The sequence below is a fragment of the Pseudopodoces humilis genome, chromosome 2 (genome assembly GCF_049639895.1).
Source record: "Pseudopodoces humilis isolate 2021_Gansu_Grassland_sample_001 chromosome 2, ASM4963989v1, whole genome shotgun sequence".
Taxonomy (NCBI): Eukaryota; Metazoa; Chordata; class Aves; order Passeriformes; family Paridae; genus Pseudopodoces; species Pseudopodoces humilis.
Genome location: NC_142201.1, coordinates 84,795,682 through 84,819,598, shown reverse-complemented (window position 1 = coordinate 84,819,598; position 23,917 = coordinate 84,795,682). Strand labels below are relative to the sequence as shown.

The 23,917-nt window shown below is 48.1% G+C and overlaps 3 protein-coding genes across 5 annotated transcripts; 1 reads left to right on the top strand and 2 right to left on the bottom strand.

Annotated features, from left to right (window-relative positions):
• The first annotated feature begins 4,035 nt into the window (after positions 1–4,035).
• LOC106629108 (mid1-interacting protein 1A-like) lies at positions 4,036–5,180 on the top strand. Of its 2 annotated transcripts, none has more exons than XM_088051568.1 (2): positions 4,036–4,523; positions 4,799–5,180. In XM_088051568.1, the coding sequence occupies exon 1, from the start codon at positions 4,104–4,106 to the stop codon at positions 4,503–4,505; it is 402 nt and encodes a 133-aa protein (XP_087907694.1). In that variant the 5' UTR covers positions 4,036–4,103; the 3' UTR covers positions 4,506–4,523; positions 4,799–5,180. The 2 variants fall into 2 exon arrangements, with proteins under 2 accessions (XP_087907694.1, XP_087907693.1); XM_088051567.1 differs by having other exon boundaries at positions 4,038–4,523; positions 4,794–5,180.
• Positions 5,181–8,297: 3,117 nt separating this feature from the next.
• On the bottom strand, positions 8,298–10,586 carry NDUFC2 (NADH:ubiquinone oxidoreductase subunit C2). Its single transcript, XM_005516146.2, has 3 exons — positions 10,399–10,586; positions 9,327–9,473; positions 8,298–8,501 (listed from the first exon to the last, which is right to left on the bottom strand). Exons 1-3 carry the CDS (start codon positions 10,535–10,537, stop codon positions 8,452–8,454), a joined length of 336 nt encoding a protein of 111 aa, XP_005516203.1. The 5' UTR covers positions 10,538–10,586; the 3' UTR covers positions 8,298–8,451.
• A 2,335-nt stretch (positions 10,587–12,921) lies between these two features.
• Positions 12,922–23,744, bottom strand: ALG8 (ALG8 alpha-1,3-glucosyltransferase). 2 transcript variants are annotated; one of them, XM_005516147.2, is made up of 13 exons: positions 23,634–23,744; positions 22,687–22,765; positions 21,467–21,660; positions 19,913–20,022; positions 18,495–18,562; positions 17,837–17,963; positions 17,150–17,253; positions 16,914–17,034; positions 16,500–16,639; positions 15,913–16,052; positions 15,134–15,231; positions 14,659–14,731; positions 12,922–13,542 (listed from the first exon to the last, which is right to left on the bottom strand). In XM_005516147.2, exons 1-13 carry the CDS (start codon positions 23,711–23,713, stop codon positions 13,311–13,313), a joined length of 1,566 nt encoding a protein of 521 aa, XP_005516204.1. In that variant the 5' UTR covers positions 23,714–23,744; the 3' UTR covers positions 12,922–13,310. The 2 variants fall into 2 exon arrangements, with proteins under 2 accessions (XP_005516204.1, XP_087907918.1); XM_088051792.1 differs by lacking the exon at positions 23,634–23,744 and adding an exon at positions 23,489–23,627.
• Positions 23,745–23,917: the final 173 nt, after the last annotated feature.

Sequence of the window (23,917 nt, the reverse complement as noted above, 5' to 3'; positions counted from 1 at the left end):
AGGTTTGGGCAAACTTACCCCTGACCTGTTACCCTCCCGGGGAGCCCAGCCCCAGCCCCAGCCCCAGTCCCAGCCCCAGCTTCTGCTCAGAGTGCAGATCATGCCACCACATGTGTCCCCAAGTGTCCCTGTATCATCCCTGGCACAGCCTCCTGTCTTATCCCTCTGTGGCACCATGGGAAAGAAAGGTGGCACCATGCTCAGCAGATGGAGCTGGGAAAAGAAGGAAGAGGGGCACAGTCAGAGTGACAGCAGTCCTCCTGCCAGGTCACCGTGATGTGCAATGGAGCCCTGCTCTCCTGCAGGTGGCTGGACACCTGAGTGCCTATGGGAATGGTGAAAGAGCTCCTTCTTTTCCTTTGCTTTCTTGTGCAGCTTTTGTTTTTCCTGTGAAGCTGTCTTCATCTCTACACATGAGTTTTCTCACTTTTACCCTCCCGATTCTCTCCCCCATCTCACTGGGGGGAGAGTGACAGAGCAGCTCAGTGGGGATGAGTTGCCAGCGGGGGCCAAACCTTGACACCCACAGTGAAGCTCCAGCCTCGGAGTAGATTTGTCCCGACCTCAGGTCACCCTAGCAGGGGACACTATGATGTCTCTGAACCTCCACAAAGCTCCATGGTGGCCCAGAAGTCCCAACAGCGTGGGGGATGGCAGAGTGTGCACACCTCAGTACAGCACTGGGCCCCACTGCAGGACACCCAGGGATGCCTGGAGCAAAGGAGATGTGCCTGGAGAAAGGGACAAGAGGAGCACCCAGGAAGGGACAAGTGGAGCGGTGGGTTCAGGTCTGAGGGGGTGAGGGCAGGGGGCAGAATGGACACCTGGCTGGGCTATGAGGGGACAGCGGGAGAGCTGCCAACACTGAGGGTTGCAAAAGGGATGAAGGACCCCGCGGCCTTTCCCAAAATAGAACCATTTCCTCCAATTGCCACATACTGCAAGATAAGAAGGGACGGGAGTTCTGGAAAATTACCAGCCATGGCCTCTGCTCCAGGATGGGAGTGATGGGGGTGAAGGTGGCACCATCTCTGCTCCACTGTGGGCAATGATAGCTCCACCCCATGAATGCAGCTCTCCTTGTGGCACCTGCTCCCATCTCTGTCCCCATCGTATGTCCTCATGACCCTTGTGGGACTCCATGGAGCAGAGCACTCCCAGTGAGCAGCTCTGCACCGGTGTCTGCTGCCATGTACAGGCTGTCAGTCATGGGCAGAGGCTGATCAATATCCCTGGAGTGATCACATTTTGAGTACCTGGAAGCAAGGAGTGAGGGAGGTGACAATCCCCAGCAGCACTACTGCCTGCAGCCTAGCCACACCAGAGAGCAGAAGTTGGACCCACTCCCACAGGACACAAAACTGAATGTGTTTGGAGGTTGAGATAGTATGGGAAAGGATAGGAGAGAATCCAGGCACCTCTCCTCACTGCCACCCCTGGCTCCTGGCCCAGCCTCTCTGTGGCCTTATCTGACTGGGTTTGGGTATCCCAATGCATCAGCCTCATCACCCCCATCCTGGAGCAGAGGCCATGGCTGGTAATTTTCCAGAACTCCCGTCCCTTCTTATCTTGCAGTATGTGGCAATTGGAGGAAATGGTTCTATTTTGGGAAAGGCCGCGGGGTCCTTCATCCCTTTTGCAACCCTCAGTGTTGGCAGCTCTCCCGCTGTCCCCTCATAGCCCAGCCAGGTGTCCATTCTGCCCCCTGCCCTCACCCCCTCAGACCTGAACCCACCGCTCCACTTGTCCCTTCCTGGGTGCTCCTCTTGTCCCTTTCTCCAGGCACATCTCCTTTGCTCCAGGCATCCCTGGGTGTCCTGCAGTGGGGCCCAGTGCTGTACTGAGGTGTGCACACTCTGCCATCCCCATGCTGTTGGGACTTCTGGGCCACCATGGAGCTTTGTGGAGGTTCAGAGACATCATAGTGTCCCCTGCTAGGGTGACCTGAGGTCGGGACAAATCTACTCCGAGGCTGGAGCTTCACTGTGGGTGTCAAGGTTTGGCCCCCGCTGGCAACTCATCCCCACTGAGCTGCTCTGTCACTCTCCCCCCAGTGAGATGGGGGAGAGAATCGGGAGGGTAAAAGTGAGAAAACTCATGTGTAGAGATGAAGACAGCTTCACAGGAAAAACAAAAGCTGCACAAGAAAGCAAAGGAAAAGAAGGAGCTCTTTCACCATTCCCATAGGCACTCAGGTGTCCAGCCACCTGCAGGAGAGCAGGGCTCCATTGCACATCACGGTGACCTGGCAGGAGGACTGCTGTCACTCTGACTGTGCCCCTCTTCCTTCTTTTCCCAGCTCCATCTGCTGAGCATGGTGCCACCTTTCTTTCCCATGGTGCCACAGAGGGATAAGACAGGAGGCTGTGCCAGGGATGATACAGGGACACTTGGGGACACATGTGGTGGCATGATCTGCACTCTGAGCAGAAGCTGGGGCTGGGACTGGGGCTGGGGCTGGGGCTGGGCTCCCCGGGAGGGTAACAGGTCAGGGGTAAGTTTGCCCAAACCTGGGGGTCTGAGTCAGCAGAGACTCAGGGGGTCTCAGTGCAGCTCCTGGGGGCCCTGGTGGCCCTGAGCAGCCACCCTGGGGCCCCAAACCAGGGCTGGCATCCCAGTTCAGCTCAGCCCAAACCCAGCCATGCTGCACCCCCGTGGTGGCTGTGCTGTTCTCCAGCAGCAGGCCTTGTCCTCCTGCTCCTGCCATCCCTGCTGGCAGTGGCAGCTCCCCAGCTCTCCCCAGCCTCTCCCAGCAGGCTCTGGGGGATGTGGTGGCCCATTTTTAGCTAATGGGGTCCCCAGAGGCACCGAGAGGATTTGGCAAGTATTCATGTCCCCAGGGTGGGGATCCGGGGAGCAACCGGATTCTGCTGAGCCACTGTCACCCGCAGACGTGCTGCCATGCTCACTATGAGCAGCTGGGCAAGCGGTGGGGAGAGCAGGAGGGCAAAGCATGCCCTGTGTCCCTCAGTCCCCAGAGCCCTGTGATGCACCTACACCTCCAGGAAGCTCTGCTGTGGCCCAGGTGCCCTGATGTGGCCAAGCCTTTGTCTGGCACCTGCACGGGGCCAGCAGCACCCACACACCTTGGTGCAGCATCGGGCCCCATGGCAGGACACCAAGAGATGCCAGGGACAGGAGGGGTGGCGAGGACAAGTCTGGTGGGGAAAGGGTGCGTGGCAGCGCGGGCACCTGGCTGGGACACGTGGGGACAGAGGGACAGCTGCCAGCACCAAGGGTCGCAAAAGGAATGGAGTACCCCACAGCCTTTCCCCAAATACAGCCATTTTCCCTGATTGGCACACGCCACAGGGACATGAGGGGACAGGCACTGCCAGCTGGCACCCTGGCTGTGGCTTTTGCCCTCCCAGAATTGGGACAAGGGCAGGGTACCCATATCCACAATCCCCTGGGGGCAGCAGTAGCTCTGTGCTGCTGCCACAGGAGTTACACATCATGGAGTCAAGTCCCTGTCCCTGTCCACATCCCTGCTGAACTCAACGAGAGTTTCGGGGAATGGGATATTTCTGGGGACCCCAGTCGGCTCAATTTTCCCCAGACTTCCAGGGTATTTCCAGTGAGATTTGCATACGTCTGCAAGAGGGCTTGCTCAATGTCCCTGGAGCGTTCACGTCCCGAGCGCATGGCAGTAAGAACCGTCCCCTGCAACCTGCCCAAACTGCGGGGCAGGAGCTGGACCCACCCCCACAGGGCCCCAGAACTGAACATGTTGAGGGACTGAGATAATATAGGACAGGATGGGAGAGCCCCAGGGCAGCTCTCCTCCGTGTTACCCCCCGTAGTTCCTGGCACGGGGAAGGCAGTGGGACCCCCGGCCAGCTCGGGTGAAGGCCAGGGGGAGGCTGGGCCAGGGGAGGCTGCACAGAGCCAGGGACACGGCATGGCTGAGCCCCAGCTGGGCTGGAGCCAAGCCCGACCCCAAGGCCATCCAGCCCAACCGGGGCTGGCAGCGGAGGACAGCAGAGGACAGCAGGGGAGGGACGTGCCCTGGCACTGCATAAAAAGCCCCAGCAGGGACAGGGAGCAGGAGACACTCTCAGAAGAGCCCAGAGCAGCACTGCCAGAGCTGTAGGAGAAGGGCCATGGAGCAGTACTTCTCAGCCACCCAGAAGATGGAGCAGGAGGTGATGTTCCCCAGCCTGCTCCGAGGGGTCTTCCCGCAGCAGGAGGGGGCAGCCCCGGCCGCGGAGAGCCGCACGGACCTCTACGAGCGCTACCAGCTCCTCAAGGCCATCAAGCCCATGGTGGAGAAAGGCTTGGCCTCTGCCGGTGACCAGAGCCCGAGCGGTGCCGACACCGACATGGACACATCCTCGGACAGCAACGAGGCCGGGGACGCCCAGCTCGAGGAGCGCCTGTCCCACCACCTGACTGGCCTCCAGCAGGTCCTCACCCACCTCACCAGGGACACCAACGCCCTGACCCGGAGGTACAGCCAGATCCTGGAGCAGATCAACCTCAGCGAGGGCCAGCCCAGCTGGTGACCCTGTCCTGGCCACCAGGTAAGAGCTGGGGGGGTACAGGGTCCAGGACAAGGGTTGTTCTCCCTGGAGAGGTGCCAACAGTGCGGGGCTGGGGACCTGCTGGGAAGGGCCTTGAAATGGGGGCTGCCCCCTCAACGCGGGTGGATATGCCTCTCCGTGCTGGAGGAAGGAACCCATCCCATTGCTCTGTGCAGACACTGCAGGGGTTCAGAGTCTATGGACTCAGGGTCGATGGACCATGCGTCCCGCTGGGATGATTCTTGGAGTTAAGGAATGCTGCTGTTGCAGGACAGGTGCTGGTGTCAGGAAGCACAAGACATCCCCGTCGCTGACCATCGCAAGCTCTTCCCAGTCTCGCTCGCGTTCCCCACTCCGTGGCAGCTGACCTGATCTCCCGGCACTGGCACTGACACCGGAGATGGTTGTGACCACTGGAGAACCGGATGGTGCCTTATCCTCATAGGAAGAAGCATCCGGCTGCGCCGGGAGGTCCGTTGGAAGAACTGCAGGCTCGTGCCCTCCTCTTTATTTTCAAAGAGGAGCACAAAGCTGGGGGTGTTGTAAGGTGACCCAGACCTCCAAGAGTCCCTTGAGACTGCCAAGCCCTTTCCCAGCTGGTACCTGGACTCCGAGGGCATTTTCCCCTGTTTCTGCTAATAAAAGAATCCCTGTCAAGCCATTGTCAGTCTCGTGCTTTCACCCATGGAGTGCCCCAGTGAGGGTGGGGGGGACACTGCCTCAGGAGGGTGGGAACTTTGCGGGACAATGCTGGGAAATGGGAAAAGGACAAAGAATCTCAAAGTCACGAGATTGCATGGGTTGGAAGGGATCTTCGGAGACCATCCAGAGCAATGCCCGGCTGTGTGTGGGGACACTTTGCACTAGACCAGGTAGCTCAGAGCTGTGTCCAACCACTGAGTGCAAACTCACTGGGCAACCTGTTCCTTTGTGCCACCAGCCTCAGGCTGGAAAGTTTCTTGCTAATGTTGACAGCAACGCCACAAAAGCTGATGCCTGATTTCTGTGTACAAAAAAGCGTGAATGTGCCCGACATTTGGCCCAGTCATGCAAGAGTGAGGGGCAACAGAGCTGTAGGTCTCAGCACCTCTGGAGAGTAGCCTCCCTTTCTCAAGACCCATCCCCATGTCCAGACACGCCAGCTTTGGGATGCACTGGAGATTGCCATCTCCTCTCTCCTGATCCGGCCATTTCTCTCTGCTGCTGGGACCACTCTGGCTTTGGCTTGTCCTGCCTGAGTGTGGCAGCAGGGACAGGGTTTCCAGCCAGCTGTGGTTGAGTGAGCAGCTGAGGAGACTGGGGGCTCTGGAGAGGGCAGCTGAAGCAAGACCCAGGGGTGCCCCACATCTGAAAGGTCCTAGTCAGGTTCAGGGGAGGCCAAGGACAGTTCTGAGGGGTTTGGGGCAATCAGAGTCAAGGGAGATGTTTCGGCAGGAGGTACTGGGGATGACATGGGGCCATTTGGAGATACATGAGGTGACGTTTCCCCCCTCCTGAGCCATGGCTTTGGACGGGTTCTCCGGGAGGATGGTGAGTTGTGGGGCAGGCTTGCCCAAACACCATCCCTGTGGCCAAAGAGAGCCAAGGAGCTCATTGCACGAGCAGGCAGAAGTTTTGTTTCTCTGGGAAAGCAGCTGCCAATCTGAAGTCCCTCAAACTCAATTCCCTCTATCCAGAGTGAGGATTTCAGAGCTGGCCTGCTCTCTGTGTCCCTCCTCAGCCTGGGCAAAGTTGCAGCCTTGTCTCATCCAGAGGAAATGGAGCGTGTGGGGCATACTGGGAGAGACCTGGGCCATGCCCATTGCAGTGGCACCTCTGGCTGCGGCATCATGGAACTCTGCCTTTGGAGCTCTTCCCCCTCCATGCCGATTGCAGAGCCAGGTGTTGAACCATGAGGAATGGATGGAGACCGGATCCCGGTGAGGAGAGGACCACGGAAGGGCTGACGTTCCTCTGGTGCTTTACCAGGCCGTAGCTCAAGAGTGGGATCTGTGTCCCCTGGAGAACATGGCTGGCTGTGCTGGTTTAGGCTGTGATGATTTTCTTCACCGTGGCTGGTGTGGGGCTGTGTGTTGGATTTGTGCTGAACCTAATGTTGATAAGGCACAGACGTTTCTGCTGGTGCTGAGCAGGGCTCGCACAGAGCCAAGGCCCTTGCTGCTTTCTGAACTGCCAGGCTGGTGAGGGGACTGGGGTGCCTAGGAACTTGGGAGGAGTTGCTGGTGGGATACTTGATCCCAACTGGCCTGAGCGGTATTCCAGACCATATTACATCATGCTCAGTACAGAAAGTGGGAGGAAGAAGGAAGAAGTAGGAGACTTTTAGAGTGATGGCCTTTGACTTCCCAGGCCACCGTTAACCGAGACGGAGCCCTGCAGTCCTGGGGATTGCTGAACACCCACCTGCCCATGGGAAGCGGTCAATGAATTCCTTGTTTTGCTCTGTTTGCATGCCTGGCTTTTGCTTTCCCTCTGAAGTTGGTTTTATTTCAGCCCCCGTGTTTTCTAGTTCTTGCCCTTGGTTCTCTCTCTGATCCTGCTGGTGGGGCAGTGAGGGAGTGGCTGTGTGGGCCTTGGTGGCTGGCTGGGGGTCAAACCCCACCGGTGTGACAGCGAGGGACACCTGCAGCCACCTGTGGCTTTGGGCTGGGGCGGCGCTCAGCAGCTGGAGAGGCTCGTGGTGCCCCAGGGAAGTGTCACAGCAGGACACAGCAGGGGTGACGCACTGAGCACGGCTGTTGAACGTGACCAATGGGAGACGCAGGATGTCCCCAAAGGCCAGTGACCTGGGACAGCTGCAAGGGCTTGCTGACATGTTGTGGGCCGCTTGCACCCCCCCAGGACCCGCGGGTCTGTCTCTGAGAGCCGCTGTCCCTCCAGCTGGCTCCGAGCCCGGTGTGTCACAGGAACATTCTGCCTGCTCTGATTGCAGGGCATTGCATCACGCTGCCCCAGGGATGTGTCAAGCCCTGATGGTGCCCTGCTGCTGCCCACTGCTGCTGGCCACCGCTGATAAGAGGTTTCTGCACTGGTCCCAGTGGGATGTTGGCAGACAGGACAGATCAGGCGTCTCCAGCGTGGCAGGAGGTGCTAGCTCTCTGCTGCCCTGGACAGGCTCCCAGAGCACCCACACTGTCGCCGGTCACCACGGTGAAAGGTCTTCTTCTTTCAGATGGTTGAATCAAATCAGGGTGGCAGCACTTCTTTTACATCTGTTTGGACATCATATCCATCAGAGAGTGCTGACCTGGCACAGGGCTCAGTGTCAGGAAGACAAGAGATAAAGCCCAGTTTTGGCCCAAAATATTGAATGAATAAGAAACCCCAAATCCCAAATCAACACAACATCCTCACCCTCCTATGTGGTCAGTGTTTGGATTCAGGAGGCAGGAACCAAGTGAAAAAGGAGAAAGGTTGGATCCTTATTATCAATAAAGGAAAAGCAATAATAAAAAACATAGAGATGGAATTAATTAGGAAGAGCATGTATTTTGGTAGGTGTTCAGAATGAATTTCACAGCAAGACTTTAGGTACAGCATCTACAGGGGCTGGCCAAGAACATGTTCAAGGGTCAGGAGAAATGCCACTGAGAAATAATAAAGATGAACTTATAGAACTCATCTTTGAGTTTTATACAATATATGTTTGTATGAACAACTTTCCAGTCTTGCAATTAAAACAACTGAAGAAAACATTAATCCATGTTCTTATTCTGTTAGAAATACCAGTCATCCACGTATTGACAAACCATAAAGGAACAGAAGAGCAAACAATTAAACACTAACTATTTAATCAAGCTTTTTTTACATGAAAAGGAGTAAAATTTCATCTTTTAAGCCATGGACGGTTCAACAGAGTCAGCCACCTTGCCAAAGTTCTCAGGATGGCAGGAATTCATCCTGTGATGTCTCGCCACTGGAGAAATCCTCAGCGAACTGGGTGGAAATCCTCCAAGAGCTCCCCTATTCTTTTCTTTTCTGTAAGAGGTGGGAAAATCTAATCAGCATCTGAGATCGATTTGGAAGGTGTTTCATATTAAATCTTTATGTTAACAAAACCACCAAAAATCTGATTTTTGCTACCCACAGCAAACCATTAGCTTGCTCTTGTAACTAAATGCACAACTTTTTCTTTTTTTTTTTTTTTTTTCCATATGGCTCTCCACAGGTCCCTGTGGAGTAATCTCAGTAGTAAAAGTTTCTTATTTCTACATATTCCTTCCAATGTGGCATGATGCAGACCACAATCCAACCGACAGAGTCACCCAACTGTATTGTATTAAAAAATGGACAATTTTCACCCAAATTTGCTATTGCATCGCTGGGCTCAGTGACTGCATTTAGTAAAAAAAGTCCTGTTCTTCATCATTGCTCTAAGTCAATGCCATTTCAGGTTTCCTGTCCTTCCTATTTATTCCTTTTTTACCTGTTCTGCTTGTTTTCTGAATATTCATCATAAGATTTCTGAATCTATATGCAACAGGCACTTTACAGGAATAGACATTACAATTGTGAAGTTACAAGAATAAAACCTGTGATTTCTAATTTCAATTATTTCTTCTTCTGTGGTATGTTTGGCCTTTTTTTTGGCTGTGATACTTTTATACTAAAATGAGCTTTTAGGAGGAAGAAGTGGTCATCAATGCACCTCAACAGCTCAATAACAATATCTATTTTCACATCAGAAAATCCTTTAGACTGCTGCAATTCAGATTGTGAAGGAGCAGGGAAGCATTAACCCAGCAACATCTTTACACACAGGTTATGGCAGGCTGAGGTCTCTCTTATAAAATACCAGTGTACCTGTTTTCGCTTGGAAGTCCACTGGGTGGTGCCTGACATACTCGAACAGCTCTCTGTCCACCTTGGCATGCACGTACTCGGCGCGTTTCACAAGCTGGTAGCCCACAAAGCAGCCCAGGGTAGCGAAGAGGACCTGCCGGTGAACACCTGCAGCAGGAGGAGAGAGGAATTATCCCCACCTCTCCCAGCTCCCCGGGGGCTCAGGCAGAGCCCCGCTTTCTCCAGCCCCCCCAGACACTCCTCTCTCCCTGCTTTGCCCCTGCCAAGGTCCCTGCAGCACCCACACCTCCCACGGCCCCTGCCAGGCCCCCCTTTCCTCAGGGCTCCTTTCCCACCCGCCACCCATATCCCTCAGGGAGCCACCTCAGATTCCCTCCACCTCCAAACGATGCCCTTTTCCCAGCCCCTTTCAATTACCTCCCCGTGCCAACAAATCCCTCACTTCAGGGCTTCCACCCCTTGACTCCCATCCCAATCACACAGAGAGCTCCCTTCTCCCGCAACAGCCCCCCCGAACTCAGGGCTCCCTCTCTTCCCATCCCCACTTCATTCATCCCTCAGTGACCTCAAGCCCCACACCCCCCTTTCCCCAGGCATACATACTCCCTCTATCTCCCCATTCCCTCACCTCAGCGCTCCCTCCCTTTCCCCAGCCCCTACATCCCTCACAGTCACCCCAAATCCCATATACCGGCTCCTGAGCCCCCAAACCTCCTCTAGCCCCTCACTCCTGGCTGTTTCCCCTTCCCTCTCCTTTATTTATCCTTCAGAGTGACCCCAAATCCCACACCCCTTTTTCCCAGGCTCACATATTCCCTGTACCACCCCTGGCCTCGGATCTTCCTCCCCATCCCCAGCCCTTACAACCCTCAAGGTCACCCCAAATCCGTCCGCCCGCCCCCATGTCCCTTCCAGCCTCTCACTCCTAGCTGCTTTCCCCTCTGCAGTTTCATTTATCCCTCAGTGAGCTCAAGTCCCACGCAGCCCCTTCCCCAGCTCCTCACCTCAGCCCTCGCACCCCGCTCCGTTCCCCCTCCCCTCAAGCTCCCCCCGTCCCCCCGTCCCCCCGCACCGGATCGCAAGACGGGGCGGTGATTATAGGCGTTGTCCAGCAGCGCCGACAGCCACCCCACGAACCCGAGCCACACCGAGCCCTTGTTGAGGAGCGGTGGCGGCGGCAGCGACCGCGACTCGTCGGGCAGGAACGCCATGGCTGCCGCCCGCCGAAGGTGACTGGGGGGAGCGGTGCGGCGGCTGCGCCTTCCCCCGCCGGCCAGCGCCGCGCTCCCGCGTTCCGCTGCCTATGGTTGTCTTACCAGAAAACCCTTCCCAAAATCCAACTCCCGACCTCACAAACCCACCGCCCGCCCCAAAATCCAACTCCCGACCCCACAAACCCATCGCCCGCCCCGAACTCCCTGGCTGAGGGGCCTTAGCCGCGTCGGGGAGGGGGTTCCTACAGCCCTAACCCCACTGGGTGAGGCGGCCCCCGCTGCAGGGCCAGCGAGGAAAGTAGAGTAGCCAGGTCGGGAAGTAAATTAGGGGGTTAATTAAGCACTAAAATCGAACCCAATTAATTTACAGAGCTCAGATTAAAGACTGATACCTAACCCATAGTGTTAGTTTTTTCGTTTTTAATTAATACGAAATCACATTAAATCACTCGCCCCTCTAGCAGGATTGATGGAACCATTAAAGAAGCCTGCATAAAACATATCATAGGTCGTAAGAGCTTCTCAGCTCTTTCCTAAAAATGTATTATTTAGCCTTTGCCCATGAGAGGAAAGCTAATGTCTTTACAAACACTTTGATGGGTGAAGGTATGGGTGTTAAGTTTTTGAAATGGGTTTTAGTGTCTCTACTGACTTTGGGCAGCAGGTTCATGGCAGAGCCCAGAGAGCACAGCTCCTGAAACAAAAAAGAGTCTGCACAAGCCTGAACTTCTGGGGAAGAACAGTAGGTTCAAGGGGGGAATATGTGCTAGGCCATTCAGGAAGGCTGCACCTTCCCAGTGCCTCAGCAGTGGGGAAAGGAAGAGGGCAACATGTGGACAGCAGCTTGGGATCAGAGGCTGCACCCTCCAAAATCTCAAGAGAGAAAACCCCACAGGTGTGTGCCCCAGTGGGCTCTCCCTTTATTCAAATAAAGCTGAAGGACTCCCCTGCTTCTTTTTGGACATAAACCTTTGGCATTTGTGGGTCTTCCTGGCATCCACACAGGAGGAGGTTGGGCAGTCACTGCTCTGCAGTGGGAGATATTTCAGTTGAACCTGGGATCGTACAATGGCGATGCACGGCCACTTCCACAGTCATGCCCTGAGTTTAACTTCACAGAATCACGGAATGGTTTGGGTTGGAAGGGACCTAAATGGTCATCTGCTTCCAACACACTGCCACAGGTAGGGAGAACTTCCACTAGACCAGGTTGCTCTATCCAACCCAGCTTTGAACATTTCCAGGGATGGCACACTCATGCTTTGCTGCACAACCACTTGGAGGATTTCACAATGTGCAAAGGCTTGGCTGGAGAAGAGCGAAGAGCGGTGTTTGTAGGGTTTTTTTGCATATTAGCATTTCCCTACACAGGACAGCACAGCAGACAGATATACACAAGCATTGTGGATGCCTCACCCTGAGCTTTGAGGCTTGGAATTAAGATACAAGTGCAAGAAGCATTGTGGACCAGTGACAGCCACAGCAGCTAAAAACATGGCAAAGCCCTTAGTGGTGTAAAAATAGCAGAAACTATGAGAAAAGAATGAAAACCAGAGAGAGAATGTCTTGAATATGAACTCACTGGCAGTGAAAACTTTAAATGTACAAAGTATTTGGTTACAGAAACATCCACAGTGGTTAATCTACCTGTTGCCCTAAGAAGAGCCACTCTATTTTAAACACCCCGAATATTCAAAGAACTCAAAAAGCGTAACTATCTCCCTTCAGCTACCCTTGATGAAGGGGTCCCATTTTTCAGCTAAGATGTAAGAAATTTCAAAAACTACTGTAAAAAATAATAATAGAATTACTAAAAAAATGCATCCCTCTGTCCTCACAGTTTTATGTCAGCACTGGAATCCAAACCAGATTCCAACCTCAGAGCAACAGCTTCCAGGGATGTTATGTAGGATTTAAAAGATATAATTATTTATTGCAGAAATAGCTGCTATCCTTTGGGGAACATGAATCCACAGGCAGACAACAATCTACCTTTTCCTTAAGTCATTACAGGAACTGTGGACACTTGGTCTTTTGTTAAGAGTTGTGCAATTTTACATTAATTACAAATACAGCTATGTAGCCACATCATCTGGTACATTTAATGGTGTTAAAATACTTCTTATTTGAATAGCATGCCTCAGTTTGGTCATCTGGTATAAAAAAAAGAGCTACTAGAAGAATATTAAAACCTATTTGCAAAGTATCTATGAAACAAGGAGATAAACAGGACATGGACATATTAAAACTTGATATTTGAGTGTGCACGAGTTTGACAAAGCACCTCAGGACAACTTTCCAGCTACACACTACATCCTTGGTTGTATGGGTGTCCCTCAAAAGCAGGGTTTAGACAGCAGCTGAAATAATGCAAGAAATGCTTAAACAAAAAATACCAAGTTTTTAATTTACAAATTCCACAGAACACAGTTACAATGCTCTCCTATACAGCAATCATCCCTTGTAATTTGCCACAGCAACTTCTATTCAAATACAAAACATAATGGGAAAATCAGGCAGGTTTTCCTCAGGACAGAAGTCTGGACCTTGTTCAGCTTCACAGTTTACCTGCAGCCTTCCCTGTCACTGTGACAGTGCTTCTGATCAGAGGTATCCTTGTTGGGCAGTACAGGAGTGTTGGAAGAAGAGCTCCCATGTGGCGATGGCACATGTACACTGTGTCTCATCATGGATGGCCTTGTGACAACCCCTTACCATGCCAAGAATCCCCTCCAAGTGGTATCCTGGGACTGGTCCCAGCACTGTGGCTTTACTCAGCCTTTTGTCTGACAGAAATTCTCTCAGTCAAGACAGAGATGTAGAGTTTCAGCCAAGCGTATGTGATTCCCAGAGCACAGTACACAGAGGTCAGCAACAGGGGGACAAAAGGGAAGTGCTGTTTCCAGGGGGTCAGGGGAAATATGATTTCACAGAAGATTTCCAAGGGCACTAGTTGGATGAGGTAGATTGTTTCAAGCCAGTTAAGCAGAGGTTTCTCTCTCCTGTCAGAGAAATTAAAAAAGAGGTACTGTTAAAATATATGTTAACTTAAAATAACTATTCTGTTTTTCAGCTATTCCAGTGTGAAAAGAATCTCCCATTAGATTGCAAAAAGGATTTAAATAACAAGTTAAGGAGTTTCAGTAGGAAAAAAACACAGTGTGATAGCCAAGAGTACAGTTCGATGTCCTTATCAAGTTCCAGGGTGCCTTGGAAGCCTAAGGAGAAACCTCATCAATTGCTCTGCTTCCCCTCACTCTATTTCAGTGAACAACTGAACAGCGCTCCATATGAAGACTTGTTCCACAAAAGTTGTTCTGTAACCAAAGACTAGAAATGTCAATTTTTTTAACCTACTCCCCCGCCAAGCTTTCTGTAGGATGGACTTCTCTGTAAGCTGATCTCTCTTGCAAAGGACAATGATGGCAGGAGTTTACTACAGGTAGTTTAAAGAGAATTTCACGTTTTGGCAAGTTAATAACAAGAAAACTGCAAAAGCTCTCTCTCTTAACAAAAATTAAGCTCCTATGGAGTTTTTTAGCTAGAGCTCTTGAGACAGAATGACTGAAGTCTTAAATTTAGAAAATCATCTACAAAAAGCATGTGTGTGAAGTACTGAATACACATTTGCAGTACTTCATTACAAACCATTAATTACGGCTTGGGTTTGCCCTGTAAGGTTTGGGAAATAGGCAAGTGGGGACTGCAGGGGTTATAAGGATAAGCACTATCTTTGGCCAAGTAAGACATTCACAGGCTGTGAAACTTCACAGGATGACTTTGGCAATTGTATGTTCTGCCAACCAAGTACTTGTGGTTTTGTCGACAAATTACAGTTTGCAAATGAATATTATTTACAACCTGTCCCTTCCACATATTAAAATACTGTTACTGCAAAAATCCACAGAACAATTTCAGATAAACAATCTGCTGCAATAGTCCTAATTTAAGCACTGCCTCCTGAGAACAGAGGCAGCAGCATCTTTTGACTAGTAACACCTTAATTTGACTCTTCAGCATCAGTTTTCTCTGCTGTTTGTCCCTTGTGACAATGGCTGTTCCCAACACCAGAAGAAACGTTGCTGTTCCTGGCACCGAGATCAAATTTCTTTAATTACCTGAATAGAGATTTCAATGAAGAGAAGCTATAAACAGTAAACAGCAGCATAAGCAGTATTTTAATTGGAAGTTCTGAAAAACAAAGAACATTATGTACTTTTAAAATTCATTATAAAAAGCTTTTGCAATATATATTGCAGTATCTTTAAATCTTACTAGTCACATTTGTATTATCTGGCTTTATTTTCTCAAGACCTACATGTTTTACTGCTTAGGATACCTAAAAATAAACACAAGCATTTACTAAAGCAAATGCCAAGCATTTGCAATACACTTCAATTATCTATAAACATATTGAACATATTGAACACATAAATTATACTATTTGAGATAGCACTACAGATAAAATTTTCCTTTTCTAAAGGAATCACAAACAACTAGGAAGTGAGTAAAGCAAAAATGACAACCAAATCAAGACTATTGATCTCTATGTTGCAAACTAGATAAAAATTAACTAATAGAAGAATATTTTACCTGGTGGTGTGAACAGCAATGGAAAAAGTGAGAAATGCCCTGTTGTTGCCAGAATCAAGTAGATGCCAGCATCCTTGACTTTCTGAATAGACAATAAGCTAAAAACAGCAATAATTTGTTATGCTTTTGTCTTTTAGCCAAGAAACCTAATTTCAGCAGAACAATATACAATTCACTGAAGATGGAAGAACAAGTCAAACAGTTTCATAGTACCCCCATCGCTGCTAACACTGGACCTGTGATGAAGTCTCCTGTTTCCAAACCATGTGGCCTCAGGGATAAAAACACAGGAGAACAATCAGCCAGGAAACCTTCCCTCAGAAAACCACACACCCACTGAAGAAAACTATCAGCAAGGCCCAGCACAAAACAAAAGCTTAAACATCACTAAATCTCTGAAGAAGGAAAATACAGTTTGTAGCAATACTGTCAGGCAGCTTATGAACTACAGCTTCACTTCTACCCCAGGCAGGCATGAAGCTCTTTTGGTAGAAACTGTGTATTGTTCTGGTCAAGCACAGTGCAGAAGATCCCCTTCCTCAGCTGGCTCCTGAGCAATCTATCCAGCATTTTAAAATATGAACTGCAGCACTGTTCCTGAACCTCAACTGTGCCCGAAATTAATTTACTTTAAGTGCACTACAGTGTTACAGCTTAAGGCATTCTATAAGAGTTCCTCTTTTGAAATATACTGAAAACAAAGTGATTCCCTTTGAGGATTCCTCAACAAGTGGCTGCAGGTTCAGTTTGGCCAACTACTTTGTACAAAATTTACCTACCTTAAAGGCAGAATAGCAAGGAGTATTGCTTTCTCATGCACGTGCCAGCCAAACATGAAGGAGCTCAGTGCACAAAGAACAAGGCACTGTAGAAAGCCTCTGGGCCCTTGAGGTTTAAACCAAAGACAGAAAACAGAGGGCTAGAAACAACAGGCAAAAACAGGACTTCAGTGAAAAGCTTGGCAATCCTGAAGACAAGGCATTGTCCAATGAGATTTGTCAATGTTACTGAACACCACTGCAGCCACGCTGTGCTTGTGTAGCACAAGCGTTACACTGCACTGGAGGAAATCAATCTGTTTGGATGTATGAGTAGAGACTGCAGGATTTCCGTTGAAATACCAGGATGGAAAAGCAGATTTAAAGACAACAGTGAACTTCCCACTATTTGTGTTGCATGCAAAAATTGTCTGTCAATCTAAGCCACTAAACACATTTTATCAGTCACTACATATTAGTAACAATGTTTCTGTTGCACAAGAATTAAAATTAATGTGAATTACTATTGATGTGAATTGAAGTACTATCAATTAAAACCTACTAGGGAAAAAGTGCATCAAATTTAAAAAAATATTAGTTGTTCTTACCAATATAGCTATGAAAGTACAGACTAATGTTGCCAGTGGAGTCACTGAAGGGAGGACAGTGTGCTGAAACTCTTGAACCAGCCCTCCTGTCATGGAGGCTTTAGGGATTTTTGTACTGTCAAGAAGATTGCACTTCAGCCCTAAAAATAAAACATAAATTGATGCTAACAAAGAAAATGAAGTAGTTGAACTAAGTACATGGCCACGTTTTTTCTTTTTTTTCAAGGATGGCAGAGGGAAGCAATTGGTCTCTGACCTACTGCTGATAACTTATGCACTGGATTATGTGGACAACCATATGATTTATGGCAATCTGAAAACATAATTTATTGCCTACATTTCAAATGGGGAAGACTAAAATCTTTGCAGCTCTATCTGCAAACAGGCACCAAAAAGCAAGATTAACATACTGACCAAGAATTGTCAGTGCTTTATCCATGGCATTGTACAAAGCCCAGAAGTTGGGGGCCCAATAGGCATGGCAGAGACCTCGCTTGAAAGGGAAGAGCCGTGAAATGACTTGAGGCAGCTGACCCTACAGAAAACAAGAAGACCAAAGAAATGGCCTCTAGATGAGATATGGTTTATATTTTTATAACAAAATTTTCTAACTGTTCAGGGGAATAACATGTGAAAAAATGGGTTATTACCAATACTAGGAAGGGTCCCAGTGAAAGAGCAGAAACAAGACAGACAATCAGTCCCAGAAGAGTTACATGAAGAAAGCTGAAACTTCTCCACTTCAGGGATCCATCTATAAGAAACAAACAGATTAAGGAAACAGTTGCTGTGGGAAGTGGAAAGGGAGACAAAGCATTCCCCGCTGACAAGGATTTGCTAGCACCTATCTAAAAGGGTTACACAGCCTTTTATGTCAATATATTCTGTTTCTTCCTTCAACAGCTGGCATTTCTTTTGCCCACACTGCAGCTCCTGCATTATACAAGCTTTCAGTATTTTCCAAATTTACCTTCCCTAATTTACAGGAGGAGTATCAGGCATGTTTCAATGCTAAAAAGTGGGGAGAAACTCAATGAAGGTCTTTGAAATAGCTTCTGATAATGTTTAATTGTTCCATATCCAGAATAATTCTTAAGGCTTCCAAGTGCCACCTGCAGCATTTTCATGTTGATCTTACAAAGAACTCCTAAAGAAACAGGAATTGTACAAAAGAAATCTATTTGAAAGATCTTTCAAGATCCTACCAATTCTGCTCTCAAGAATAATTTTTGATTGAATCATTCTGTTCCAATTACATCTGCAGGTATGAGTGCTCTCCTAGTTCCACAGATTAACACCACTCCCCCCAAAAGCCAGTGAGGAAAACCCCATCTTACCTGCATTATTTGCAGTAAAGCAGTAGGATCGTAACAAATAAATGCCATATGCTGGGGCCACATATATGTAGATGTGTTTGAAATGCAGAAGAACAGCAAAAAGAAGAGCACCCTCCAAATACCTTTTCTGAAAGAAAACAAAAGAAAACCTAAGCTCTTCTCTTAGTAGTCAGTTTTAATGGTCCTCTGTTGTACTCCTAAGGTGATGGGACGTTTATTATACATATTAAAAAGTATTTGCTTCAAGTTACAAATTCAGTAATGTTATATGTAACAAGAAAACTATCCTGTCACACAATCACCCCTTCACAGCTTCAGAAGTATGTTTTCGAAGGACTGGTGATTTGGAAGAAGATAAAATGCCAAGAAATGATGCCACATTGCTCAGGGATAACACTGAATGTAGCTTTCTTATGGGGAACTGCAGCGCTGCAGCATCAGCAAGCATTATGGTGAGTTTCAAGTTTTTCTCTTCCCCACAAACTCAATAAATAATTAGACATCCAGCACATTCACACAACTCAACATGAAGCCACTACCATTGCCCAAAACATAAGCAGCCCTGTGATGCACCCAAATTAATTATTAATTATATTAACTATATTAATGCACCCAAAATACGCATGGCAACAAATAGACAAGAGTCACTTGGGTTTACCTGACACAGCCGAGCAACAGAAAGAAGCATCAGCCCAAAGAGGAAGCCATTGTACTGGAAGTGAATATCTGAACTTGAGTCAAGGAATAAAACAAGCTTTCTTTACTACTATGTTTTCTGGAGAAGCCTCAAAGTTATGAGGAATAAATTAAAATGGAATTTAAATCCAAGAAAGCAGCCTTAAATTCACACCACACAGACACAAGTAATTTTTAACCTTACCTGTAAGTACTGTTAGACATAAAATACACTAATGAGGGCATATTACCTTGATAAAATGGAACACAACAACCTACGTAAGCATTGTACAACTTCTGTAGCACAAACCAAAAAAGGTTAAATCTCCACTTTAATTTGTAAGTTATTAGTTTCTGCCACACATTAGTTAATGGATGGTGACAGTAGACCTGATTTTTTTACCACCTCTAAGCAGGTAACATGCACAAGAACTGTGACAGAGAAAATGAAGGCCTTCCTTTAAAACGCACACTGTGCCAAGACTGATTTACAGTAATTTCAGTTTCCAGAGTTATTTTTATTTAGGATATGGACCTGTTGGAAGGCATTCAGAGAAACCATGAAGATGGTTCAGAGGGCTGGAGCACCTCTACTACGGAGACAGGTTGAGATAGTTGGGGTTATTTCAGACTGAAAAAGGGAAGACGCTGGGGAGAACTTGTAGCCCCTTTAGAAGGTGCTTTGAGAGCTGGACAGGGACATTTAACAAGGGCATGGAGTGATAGGGCAGGGGGAATGGTTTTAAACTAAAAGAGCGAGATTTAGATTGGATATTAGGAGGAAATTCTTTATTGTGAGAGTGATGAGGGACTGGCACAGGTTGCCCAGAGAACTTGTGGATGCCTCATCCCTTGAAGTGTTCAAGGTCATGCAGAATGATGCTTTGAGCAACCTTGTCTAATGGAAGATGCCCCTGTCTAAGGCAGGGGGATGGAACTAAATGATGTTTAAGGACCCTTCGAATCCAAACCACTCTGTGACTGATAACTTTAGAAAGACTTCCTAATTCCCATATAATGTTAACCAGCTGAATACAGTCTGAATCTTGAAGCACTGTGAAGATTTTCCTTGCCATGGGACAAGCTTGGAACCACACCCAAAACACACAGCCTCTCTGGTAATACTCCTGCAGGCAGGCAGAGGAACAGCCAGCAGGAACAGGTACATTGCTGCCAGACTGGTTGGACCTCCTCCACTTCTGGCAAAACAGACCAAGAACTAACTTCCATTTTGCCAAACAGTAATTCTAACAAAAACAAAGTTATTTAACTAACCCCAGAAACAAACCCAGCAGTGTTACTTGCAATGACAGCAATAATATAGGATTGTGCCACAAACTGTAACAGGGTGTTAAAAAACCAAACAAAGCACAAACAATCCACAGTGGTTTGAAAGGATACGATCCACAATTAACAACCCAAAATTCCACAAGAGCAGAACAGCAAGAATAAATGTTGGTTTTTCCAGGATATCCTTTGCTGCTCGTTTTCCATTTACACATCTACAGCACCTAAACAAGAGCAGAAGAAACAGAAGCTTTAAATCAAGCATATAAGCAGAAACATTGTTGGTTTTAAGAGTTAAGACCTGCACTTGCTCTGAATTTAGCTATTTAACCAGGATGCAAGGCAACAATAAAATTCTTGCTAAATTCATCAAAGTCAGACAGTATCATGAACATGAACAAAGTTTAGTAAAAAAAGGATTTTCAGTTTCAATAGTTGTTGTGTGTTCCACATGCTAAAGCTTACATTACATAACAGCCTCAGGTTCAAATCTCTCATTCAATGAGTGTTAAGCTGTCACAGCCTGCTTGCCATCATGAGCAGTGTATTGCTACTTCTGGAGGCAACATAGGGAGTCATATTTAAGGTCCTCAGCTGGACATGAACCTCTCCCTCGCTACCACTGCCCCCTGCCATATTGTGAGTTATTTCTGTTGCTTAAAAACAACTTTTTACTTCTCAGTGTGAAGCAATATGGCTCAGAGGACTTTTGAAATCAGTCTTAAATCACATTAAAGAGTTACAATGATTTGTGTTGAAATACTATTAGTGCAACCTCTCCGCCATGAGCAGAACACCTTCCACTAGACTGGGTTGCTCAAACTCCCATCCAACCTGGCCTTAAATTTTTCAAGGCAGAGGGCATATACCACCTCTCTTGGCAAAATGACCTGTGCAGACACCAGCCCTGAGCCTTCAGCCTCACACTCATTCATCCATGAATCAAAACAGTAAAAAGAAAAGAAGTCACAATGCAAAACTAGCCCATTTCAAATAAAGAAAGTAAATAAAGTAGCTTAGGCAGTGCTCCAGTCAGAATTTCCTACCCAGTTTTCAGAAGAAAGAATAAAATGATGGAAGACTCTTACAGCCAAATTATTAAGGTAGGCAATGTATTTCTCAGAACACCCTCCCCATGCTACTCTTTAGAAATGAGGTAAATAATTCTTTACTAAGTCAAACCACACTGAAAGCATTCAATCCTAATTACATCAAACTTGGAATAATCAGTTTATCATCAAAAACACCAGAGCAACTTTGCATATTTGATGATACTGCCATTTTGTGACAAATTTCCTTTATGCTTCTACTCTAGAAGAACAGAGTAATAAGAAAAATAACAGGAAAAAACCTGTTCTGAGCACACCAGCTGTCCTGCAACTCCTACAAAATAAGTCCAGTGACAGAAGCAAACCCAAGCATAACATGTGAAACAGCAACTGGTCTCTGAGTGCCTGCAAATCCATCACATGCTGTGCAATTGTATCTCCAAGAAGAACATGTTATTTTGTGTTTACAGCATATTCCAAGATTCTCTTTGAACAGGTTCAAGCAACTCTGGCATTTCTCTTCATTTACAAGTCTATTTGTACAAATAGTTATTTGTTGTGGCTGCAGAACAAGCCCACATATGAAGGACTACCCATTGTCCCCAAAATTAAGACTTACTCATGAACTGCATATATGAAGAGGGTATCTGTAAAGATGACAGAAAGCCTTTGGAAGAAGATGGTTGCATGACTGGCATAATTCAAGTTTTCAATAACCAACATCTGGGGGTCAAAGTACTTGGCAATGTGAGAAAGTGCATATTCGAACCAAGCAAAAAATGGTGGATAATCCAGGGTCCATTCCGAGGTTGCCTAAAGACAAAATAAGATTAAATAGTTTGTAACAAACCATGCTGTTTGCAGTCCTTCAGGTACAGCTCACTGCAGCAAACCAGCTGATGCATTTTCTCTCAGTAACCTCTGAATCCGCCTTGCTCCAGCCTCACAATTACTTTCACTCAGTTAACAAATTTTAACTATCATACAACCATATCAAGATCAAACAGCATTATGTGATCTCTTCCATAAGGACAGTTGTTATGCCCTGACCAAGAATTAACTCCTTGGCTGTGGAAACAGGAGAGGAAGAGGGATGAACAGAGCAGGTTGGGATGGGGTATATTTTTCAGTGAGTGTGTTCCCAGATGCTTATGCTGTATTGATGAAAGGCATCCTATGTTCTGGCATGGGGTTAATGCTGGCATTATAAAAATCAGTTCGTAAAACAGTCCTTGGATCAGTCCTACAAAGTTCTGATGTGCACAAACCATTGACTTCTAGGTGCTTATGTGGACTATTAGACACTACATTAGCTATCCCTGTACTCCAGCAGATACCAGGAGACAGATTAAAACCCAATTAGGTAGGCTGAGTCTATGACAAACGTAAAGGTGATTCATCTAGATAAAAATCAATGCATGCTACTACCACACCAGCAAAGGTTCAAAATTTCAATACAGTGATTGAAATCATAACAGACAGATGTATATACCCATTAGCATGATTCACTCTTTATTCTGGTAACTGTCTATCACTAATGAGAAGAGCACACACCCCAGCAATTTAAGAGTACAGTGAAGCTTGCTCTTCTGCTACACAGCCTTTCCAATAACCCACATGCCTTAATTGCTTTTCCCATTTTGCCTTCATAAGTACTTGCAGCTTCCCAACTAACTTTCAATTTTTAGCTAAATGCTACACAGGGCCAGCAAATTGTGAACGGCATCTTTTTGTCCCACTACATGACAGTCACCAACCATCTCTTCCAGCATTCACAAGGTCTGTCATACCCAAAGTGTTTGTAATTTATACACAGCTATACACCCCAAACGTCCTTACCTCATAGTACCACTGAGAGAGGGGCAAGTTGTGGGTGATGGCAAGCCAGTTCCTATGGACTTCAAAATCTGTGGAATAACTACAGAAGGTGTATGTTAAGAGTCACACAGAGCACATTACCACATGCAAGTAAGAAGGAAGCCTTTATTTATCAGCTCTTGGACTCCACTGTGATCAAGCAAGTGAAACAGTAACAACGGTGCTGCTCAAGAACTTTGTTCCAAAGATGTACATAGAATGAGTTGGGAGAGACCCTTAAAGACCATTTCATTCCAACCACCCTGCCATGGGCAGGGACACCTTCCACTAGACCAGGTTGCTCCAAGCCCCATCCATCCTGGCCTAGAACACTTCCAGGGATGGGATATGCACAGCTTCTCTGGGCAGCCTGTGCCAGTGTCTCACCAACCTCACAGTAAAGATTCTTCTCCTGACGTCTGATCTAAATCTCCCATTTTATTTAGTTTACAACCATTCCTTGTCTTATGACTCACCAACCATGTAAAAAGTCATTAATACAGGTGCTTATAGGGCAAGGACTATTTATACCTTGGCTTCTTCGGACAATTAATATCAAATTCCAAGTTCTAACTGAAGTTTAACAGCAATTTGTTAGGTTTTTTTCTTCAGTATAAAAACGTAAAATTACAAAGCATTAATGTTTCAGCACACTTATAGGCCTTCCCGAGCAGCAGCCAGCCGGAACGGGCCAGAAGGGCTTCCAAAGAAGGAAGCAAAGTTGTGCCACGCGGCCGAGGCAGCGCCACCACGCTTCCCTCACGAACCCGCGAGTCACACGGACCTTCAGGGCCTCCTGAGGACCGCAGCGCCACGCTGCCCGCGGCCGGCCGCCCTCGGGGTTTCGCGGCAGCCCTACGCCACCCGTCCCCGTTCCCGTTCCGTTCCGTCCCATCCCGTCCCGTCCGGCGCACAGGGAACCTCCTTACTAGGCGGGGATGAGGAGGCACTTGAGGAAGGACACACCGAGCGCCAGCGCGCGGAACCAGCCGCGGCCGCCCGCCGCCATGGCGAGCGCACCCTACCCCGCGCATGCGCCGCGCCCGCCGCGCGGGTTTGAAGCGCGCGCGCGCCCCCCGCCCGCCCGCTCTCGGCGTAGGGAGCGGGGATGCGCGTGCGCGGGAAGGGCGGGGCTGTGTGAGGCGCCGGAACGGGCGCAAGGGGGGCAAGACGAAATTTAGCTTGAGCATCAGAAACTCTTTGTTGTGAAGGT

Coding starts and splice junctions, on each gene's coding strand:
- LOC106629108 (XM_088051568.1), top strand. CDS start 4,104: ATGGAGCAGTACTTCTCAGCCACCCAGAAGATGGAGCAGGAGGTGATG.
- NDUFC2 (XM_005516146.2), bottom strand. CDS start 10,537: ATGGCGTTCCTGCCCGACGAGTCGCGGTCGCTGCCGCCGCCACCGCTC. Junction 9,474..10,398: donor CCGCCCCGTCTTGCGATCCG/GTGCGGGGGGAC, acceptor CTCCTGCTGCAG/GTGTTCACCGGCAGGTCCTC. Junction 8,502..9,326: donor GGACTTCCAAGCGAAAACAG/GTACACTGGTAT, acceptor CACCTCTTACAG/AAAAGAAAAGAATAGGGGAG.
- ALG8 (XM_005516147.2), bottom strand. CDS start 23,713: ATGGCGGCGGGCGGCCGCGGCTGGTTCCGCGCGCTGGCGCTCGGTGTG. Junction 20,023..21,466: donor TTCATATATGCAGTTCATGA/GTAAGTCTTAAT, acceptor GCTCTTGTTTAG/GTGCTGTAGATGTGTAAATG. Junction 13,543..14,658: donor TCATTGAAATCTCTATTCAG/GTAATTAAAGAA, acceptor TTTCTCTGACAG/GAGAGAGAAACCTCTGCTTA.